General features: G+C 42.9%; 2 protein-coding genes across 2 annotated transcripts in view; both read right to left on the reverse strand.

Moving 5' to 3' along the window:
- The window catches only part of LOC103606040 (transcription initiation factor TFIID subunit 2), a gene marked incomplete at its 3' end in the record, with an annotated part of 83717 nt that extends 83286 nt beyond the window's left edge, over positions 1-431 (reverse strand). The window contains exon 1 of the mRNA XM_008590638.1: positions 109-431. Coding sequence (XP_008588860.1) covers positions 109-161 — 53 coding nt within the window. The remainder of the gene's footprint in view (positions 1-108) is intronic.
- Positions 432-5434: 5003 nt separating this feature from the next.
- DSCC1 (DNA replication and sister chromatid cohesion 1) overlaps positions 5435-8218 on the reverse strand; it is a 19225-nt gene continuing 16441 nt past the window's right edge. The window contains exon 9 of the mRNA XM_008590635.1: positions 5435-6472. Within this exon, the coding sequence (XP_008588857.1) occupies positions 6364-6472 (109 nt within the window). The 3' untranslated portion in view covers positions 5435-6363. The remainder of the gene's footprint in view (positions 6473-8218) is intronic.

Genomic DNA, 8218 nt, shown 5'->3' on the forward strand with positions numbered 1-8218 from the left:
TGAATTCTAGATTCCCACTAGGTTTCCCAGGCCCGCCAACTCAGCTTCAAGCAATCACAAGATATAATGAAAGCAAAACCAAGAGAAAGGAGATCAAAAGATACTTATAATTTATATGGCCTTGGGCTTTCAAAGCCCTTGTCTCCTTTCTTCCTGTTCATTCTGGCGGGCTATAAACCTGTCCGTGGCACGAAGCGGTCCCGCGCAGCTTGGCTTCCCGGCTTCCCGGAGGACTGCGGTGCATTACTGAAGTCGGGCACCTCACACACCAGGCTCCCCCACGGTCCCACCAGTCAAGCCCCGCGGCCGCGGTACCCTTCGCACCCAGACCCGGCCCTGCCAGAGGGTAGTTGTCTCAAACTCCCTGTATTCGACTCTTCTCAGCCGTCTCCACCTAGTTTCTGTCACAGACCTACTCCTCCTAGCAAGCACTCAAAGGCACTGGCGGCCGCCATCTTGCCTGTCACCTCCGACCTCCGGCGTTAGCGGAAGTGAGACAGCGTCGTGGGCCGAACCCGGAAGTTTTGTCAGTGGGCCGGGCTTGCGCGATAACGGATTTTTGCGTTTTCCTTTCTGTATGCAAGCAGTGGATGAGAATTGTGAAAATTTAGGAAAGCGGAGAAAGTATGTAGGGGGTGTAGCGAGAAGAGCAGGAGAAAAAGGGAGTATTATATTTTAGAAGAATAAAGGTCCTGCGCAATTACATGGAGAAGTGTGGAGGACAAGGTTTGCACGTAGACGACTATTAACAGAGGCTCTGGGCTGGGGGCTGGTAACAGGAGTCTCCTGAAACCTGGAGGGTGTGCGTCTGGCTTGCACTGTGAACAGACACCATAAACTCACTGGGTGCTAATGATTTCAACTGTAAAATATATTAAAATGTGATTAGACCCCAGTGTTGGGAAACTATAGGAAAAAAAATGGTCAGGGCTTCTTGGATGTTTGGAGTCTTGTTGAGCGTCTGAGGTGGGTATCACCTCACGGGTGTTCCTTGCTATTGTCTGATGTGCTTGCGCATTTGCATCTGGGTGTTTATCTGAATTATGGACTTGAGTATAAAGAACTAATGGCGCAGATGCACAAAGTTTCTAGAGGACGCTCTGGGAAGTCATATTAAGTAGGCTGCTCCTAGCTCTGAATAAAGCCTGTTATTTCTTCACTAACGGCTCCAAGGAACTTTTCCTATTACCTAGCTCATAGACCTGTGTGAAGGGTTTGTGACCTGGTCTGGACAACGGACTGGAGGGGTCTGTGGGACCTAGTCCTAGCTTTACAATTAACATGGATCCTGAGTAGGTACAGGAGCCAAGGTAGCCAAAAGCCCCTTGGGAGAAGGAGGAAATGTGGCTACTCTTGAAAATGTTGTGCCCTATGGCCACTTTCCTGTTAACTGGGATCTGGCTATCGCTCACTATACTGCAAGCTGATCGAGATTTGAAGCGGAAAGCAGAGTTGCTGGAAGCATGGATAAATGCCTTGGAGGATGACATGCAGCGACTGGCCACTCCTGCCTCTCACACCAGGGAAGACGACAAACCCAGTGGTGAGTTGGGGGAGACCATGCATCTCCAGGCACAACCTGTTGTGCATCAGAAAGTGAAGCACAAGCAGCCTATGGGACCCAGAGGACAACCGGAGGCATTTCTGAAGCACAAGCAGCCTATGGGACCCAGAGGACAACCGGAGGCAATCCACAGGTGACCCAATTCACTACCTATGTCCCATATACCCAGGCTGAATTAGTTGACTTGGGGAGACAGTTCAGGCAGAAAAAGGGGAACTCCTGGCTGCTTGGCTGTTGCGGTTATGGGACCTAGGGGTGGATGGTGTGATGTGCTCTGGTGAGGAGATGGAAAAATTGGCCTCCATTACCATACACCCATTCCTGAGGCAGCGGCTACAGAATAGCCGCAGACGTGCACAAGGGCCAGGTAATCGCTCCTTAATGGAATAGGTGAATGGAGCTGCCTGAACCATGTGGGCAAATGCTGGAGAACTGCCCAAGATTGTGAGTAAATGGCAAACATACGCTGAGTTAGTACAAATAATTCGGGAGCTGGGGATGTGGCAGTCTATGTTTAATGCGAACACTCATGGCCCGGACACTGAAAATTTTACAGGCAGCATGAGAGACATAGTGCTGCAAAATGCTCCGTCAGCATCCTTTGGATTACTGATGGCCATACTAGCCCCATACTTTGGTTGTCCTATACATGAAGTAATGAACATGATAGCCAGCTTGGGTGAAGTAGAGTATAGTAGACAAGCAAAAGGGTTCCAAAAGGTGGCTAAGACCAAACCCCCAAGAAAGGCTTGGAATTTTATCCCAAGGGGATCAAGCAAGACTAGCCATAGCAGATGTGGCTTGACTTGCTTGCAGCAGGGGTTGATAAAAAGAAAATTGACCGGCAGCCAAATGCGGTCCTGTTTGCCTTGTGGCAGCAACTGCACCCTGGAGAGCGTTTCACTAGGCATTTGGAAACAGGTAGCAAGGTATGCTCAGTGGATTTAAAGGATTTTTTGGTTGCTTCCAAGGAGATAGATAAAGTGTACCATTTCGATTAAGGAGCAGGCCAAGGTACTCATCTTTTGGAGGCAGGCAAGGACCAGAGGCCTCATATTGAATTGGCAATATATCAGTCAAGGACAAATGTGCAGCGTGTTTTGGTGTTCATGGATACAGGTGCAGAATGTAGCCCGATATATGGCAATCCAGATAAGTTTCCAGGGGCCACAGTTTGTATAGATGGGTATGGAGGACATACTATTGAAGTCAAAGCTGTGTCACTGCCATTGGGCGTCGGACGGTTACCCCCTCGTGTATATACTGTATATATATCCCCAGTAGCTGAATACATCCTGGGTATGGATGTACTTTATGGTTTGCACCTACAAACAACAGTTGGAGAGTTTCAGCTGCAAATATGGACAGTAAAGCCTGTGTTATGAGGATATACTAAACACAACCCACAGGTGTTACCCAAGCCAAGACATGTAGTAAATGTAAAGCAGTATCACCTACCGGGAGGACATGCAGAGATAGTGATGGAGTCTGGATGTGTTGTCCCCTCCAAAACTCATGTGGAAATTTGATCTCCAATGTGGCAGTGTTGGAAACTGATTGAGTCATGGGGACAGATCCCTCATGAATGGATTAATGAGTGAGTTCTTGCTCTGTTAGTTCCCATGAGAGCTCATTGCTTTAAAAAAACCCTGGCACCTCCTCGCTCTCGCTCCCTCTCTCTTGCTTCCTCTTGCCATGTGATTTGTTTGTACCCACTGGCTGCCTGCCGCTTTCCGCCATGAGTAGAAGCAGCCTGAGGCCCATGCCAGATGCAGCTGTTCCAGAATCGTAAGCCAAATAAACCTCTCTTCTTTATGAATTACCCAGTCTCAGGTATTTCTGTTATAGCGACACAAAACGGACTAAAACAGATAGGTACCACTATAATGGAGTTAGTGAAAGTTGGCATTATTCATCCGGCTCATAGCCCATTTAATGCTCCAGTAAGGCCAGTGAAAAAGCCTGATGGTACCTGTAGATTATCAAGAACTAAACAAAGTAGTGCTTCCTTTGCATGCAGCTGTGCCTTCAGTACACGGCTTGATGGATCAGCTGACAACTCAGCTGGGAACTTATTATGCATTGGACCTTGCAAATGCTTTTTTCTCTATTCCAATCTCGGCTGATAGCCAAGACCAGTTCACCTTCACCTGGGAAGGAAGACAGTGGACCTTTCAAGTATTGCCCCAAGATTACCTGCATAGCCTAACTATCTGTCATGGTTTGGTGGCTGGGGACCTAGCCAAGTGGAGTAGGCCCAGCATGGTTAGTGTTTCACTGCATTGACAATGTGTTACTAACCTCTAATTCTCTTGCAGATTTAACACAAGCAGCTCCAATGCTGCTTAGTCATTTGGAACAATGTGGGTGGGCTGTGAACACAGCCAAAGTGGAAGGACCTGGGCTTTCAGTCAAATTCCTAGGAATGGTCTGGTTGGGTAAGATGAGGGTCATCCCAGAAGCTATTCAGGTAATCTATTGGTACCAATAACCCTTCTATCTTTTCACCCACAGTATTCTGGCTGCAGGCACTGCACCAGAGTCACGTCATCAATGTGTCAGCTACTGAATATGTGTTGAACTTCCCATCAGTATGACTGCAGGCTTCCCATGAAGAAACACACCAATGATGACTACCAATCGGACATGTGAAGTATGCATAAAACAAATGTACTTAACAGGGCCTGGTTTTCCAAAGCCTTGCAGTTTCAAATATTGACCTTGCAATGGACAGGAAATTTTCCCCAGGCTATATAGTCTCTGTTGTAAGATAAAGAATTGTTACACAGCAAGGTTGTTGGCTCAAAGACAGACAGGTTACTGACTGATATGTAAAGGTACTGGGAAATTGCGGTTAGAAGAGAATATTTGCTAAAATCAAGCTTTTGTTGCAAATTGCATTATAGAATGTCACCTTACTGAATGTTACCAGCTTCTACTGTTAAACTTGTTAAACTATACTTAGCAAAAACCCCACTTACATTCTCTTCCTGTAACTTCCTGGTCTAGAGAATAAATGTGAGAAGAAAACCCCAATTCAGGGTTAATTTCCTAAATGGAAGGAATGCCTCTATCTTGAGGGTTCTGGGAGATTAACCCCTTTTCAGGGGCTTCTCACTGCTCAGAAGAGATGGGCTTTGAGTAATCTTTGGTGGCTCCGTCACCCAGGGGAAAAGGGGTGACAAATCCGTGGGAGGCAAAACAACATGGACATATGCAGCTAATAGTTAAAAGGACAGATCTATAAGCCTTAAGGAAAAGCCTTAGGACATATTGAACAGACAATAGGTTATATGAATGTAAGGGTCATTTATTCTCGCTCAGGGAACATCACAGATTCTGAACACTTAGATTGTATGGCAAGGGACCCTGAAGGGGTGGATTGTTTGGAAATTATTTTTAAAAAATGATCAGGGCTCCTCGGATGTTCAGAGTCTTGCTGAACATCTGAGGTGTGTATGCACATGCACACAGGTATTTCTTGTTATTATCTAATGTGATTGTGCATGTGCATCTGGGTGTTTTTCTGAATTATGGGCTTGAGTATAAAGAACTAATGGCACAGATGTGCAAAGTTTCTAGAGGATGCTCCAGGAAGCCATATTAGGTCAGCTGCTCCTAGCTCTGAGTAAAGCCTGTTATTTGTTCACTAACGGCTCCCAGGACCTTTTCCTATTACCTGGCTTGTAGACCTGCTTGTGAACGGTTTGTGACCCGGTCTGGACAATGGGCTCGAGGGGTGTGTGAGACCTAGTCCTAGCTTTACAGCCAGGTAGTCTAATTCTGAAACTCTGGAGTCCTCATTAGGCACTGCTGCCTCAGTTTTTAAAAATACGTATACTATCTCACATAATCCACATAAATACAGAAAAATTTATTGAAAGAATATATTTTGAAGTCATGTTTGTATTTCATGTTCATGAGAAAGAAACTTGTAAACTTCAATAACAGTTAAATCTTGGTTAAATAATTATAGATTATTCATTAATTTTTCAAAAAATCTTGTACCAGACTTCACCTTGGCTTACCAGCTATACTGGTGACCAGTTAATTAACTAAGTTAAAATTAATTTGTACTGCTATAAAGACACTTTACCAAGTAGAAGTTACTTGTAGTTTTCTGGGGAGTATTACCTGTGCCAGTTTCTCCATTCTGATTATAAACTGCTCTATTAGTATTCTTCACATAGGATTGAGGATCAAGCCCATTTTGTCTCAAAGTGCATGTCTATATCAGCCAGGCGAACACAGGAGCAATTATCGAGCAAATTTAATCAGCGTAAACAACTAATATAAATAATTGACAGCACCTAGATATTTCCTGTTCCAGTGGAAGGTTGAAAGTGGAGGGGAACTCACTTGAGAAATGGCATTTAAGTGAACAAATAATTCTCTTCTATGAAACTATTACTATTCTCTGAAAAACTTTTAAATGTATTTAATGATTAGAACATTAAATCCTAATTAAAAAAATAAGAATTTTAAATATAAAAAGCAAAACTTTCTACAAATAAAACCATGTAAATATACTAATCTCAGAAATATACTAAACATAGGAAATAATACTTCCTGTTGTCCTTGTTTACACTGTGTACATAGTACAAACATAATTTGAATGATATAGAAATATCTTTTACATTTAAGTAATAAGAAGAGTAGCAGTTTCAAAATGTTTAAGGTGAGGGGAAAAAACACCTTAAAGGATTAGGTTTTGAAAAGTCAGGAATAAAAATACACAAGAGGATCTTTTTCTTATATCCAACAACCTTATAAAGCAACTTCAGTCCCAAAGAAAAGACTTAAGAAATGGGTCTTCTGGAATTATAAACTTTAACACCATTTAGCATTGAAGAACGAGAATACTTAGTGAGTAATGCACCTATGGTTTGCTTCTCTCCACACAAATCTCTGTGGGAACAATAAAATAAATGAATAACACAAATACTTTAAGGAACATAATATTCACAGTACTACATAGTAATTTTATCTGTCCCCCTAAATCCATCTTTCCAACAAGCATAAGGGTGAAGTGTTTGTGGAAGAGATGGGGTGGTGAGTGGTTATAAGTCTTAATTGAACTAGGTACAATACATGTATTATCTCATTTAACCTTCCCAATAAGAGTAGAAGTTATGTATTATTTAATCCCATAATAGATATTAGGAAACTGAGGTTCAGATGGTAGTAAATGACAGTGTCAAATTTTGCCTCCAAGTCTATGACTTCAAAGTCCATGTTACTTCCATTCTATCACACAGCCTCCAAATTAGAAATACAAGCAATGGGGTCTAGAGTCAGAGAACCTGGATTCTAGGCTACCTGTGCAAGCTTGTGTAGATTACCTATCCTTCCTGAACTTTAGCTTCCTCTTCTGTATCTCAAAAAGAAGACTATGACTGGATCATAACAAGAGAAGGGAAGAATGGGAGGGCATGAGCTAGAGAAGGCAGGAATGGCTAGATAATGTAGGGTCCTAAAGGACATGGAAAGCAGTTGTGATTTAATTCTAAATGTAATGGGAAGCCATTAGGAGGGTTTTAATTAATGGAAAAACATAATGTGATCTAAGTTTTCAATAATGGAAGCAATCAGTTGATGATTATGGAAGTTTGGTAGTGGGTACCTGGAGGGTTCATTATATTATATTGTCATTTTTGAGTGTTTAAAAATTTCCAAAATAAATAGCATAAAAGGGGAAAGGAAAGAGGGTCAAAAATAGAAATAGGGAGACCAACTCAGAGGCAGGTAAAAGATGGTCCATCAGGATTTGCTCATAGTTTGGACCAGAAGGTGAGGGAAGGAAAGAACAAGGACTTTTTGTTTGAGTAACTGGATTAGTAGTGTCAGTGTTAACCGAGATGAGGAAGATGGGGGTAAGGACAAGGGAGAGTCAATGGTTCTGTTATAAACATGTTAGATTTGAAATTCTTGTTGGATATCCAAATGGAAATTTTAATTAAGCAACTAAATATAACAGTCTGGAGCTCAGGGAAAAGGTCAAGTATGAAGATAAAATTAGGAAGTCACTAAATTTAAATCCAGGCTTGGTTGAGGGCACCAAGAGAAAAGTATAAACAGAAGAGAAGGCGGCCAAGATATAGTCCTGGAGCATGCCAACATTAAAAGATTGGGAGGAACAGGGAGATATCAGTAAAAGACACAGAAAAAGAGCTGTTTTGCAGGAGAGAGGAGAAAATCAGGGTGTTTCAAGTAGGAGGAAGTGGTCTGCTATGTCAAACAGTGCTAAGGGGTCAAGCAAACAAGGACAGACAGTTCACCACTAAGTGTAGAAACATGCATATCATTGGATTAATTAGATGTCATTAGGTAAAGGGAATGGGGAGGTGAAGAAGTAGAGAGTGAGTATACAAAATTTTTTAAAGGGGTTTTCTTGTGAAGGAGAGCAGAGGACTTGGGGTCCAGTAGGTTGCTATAGTTGCTTTAAAAGATGGGCAGTATTACAGAATATCATATGCTGGTGGGGATGATGCAGCAGATAGGGAGACACTGATAATAGGAGGAGGAAAAGGATAAATGGAGGATCCAAGTCTTTAAGAAGGCCAGAGGGGATGGATCTAGTGAAGAAGAAGGATTGGCCTTAGGAGCAGGGACCATTCGTGTATCCCATGGGGGGGGGGGGGGGGGGGGAAAAAA

The sequence above is a fragment of the Galeopterus variegatus genome, unplaced genomic scaffold (genome assembly GCF_000696425.1).
Source record: "Galeopterus variegatus unplaced genomic scaffold, G_variegatus-3.0.2 Scaffold6237, whole genome shotgun sequence".
Taxonomy (NCBI): domain Eukaryota; kingdom Metazoa; phylum Chordata; class Mammalia; order Dermoptera; family Cynocephalidae; genus Galeopterus; species Galeopterus variegatus.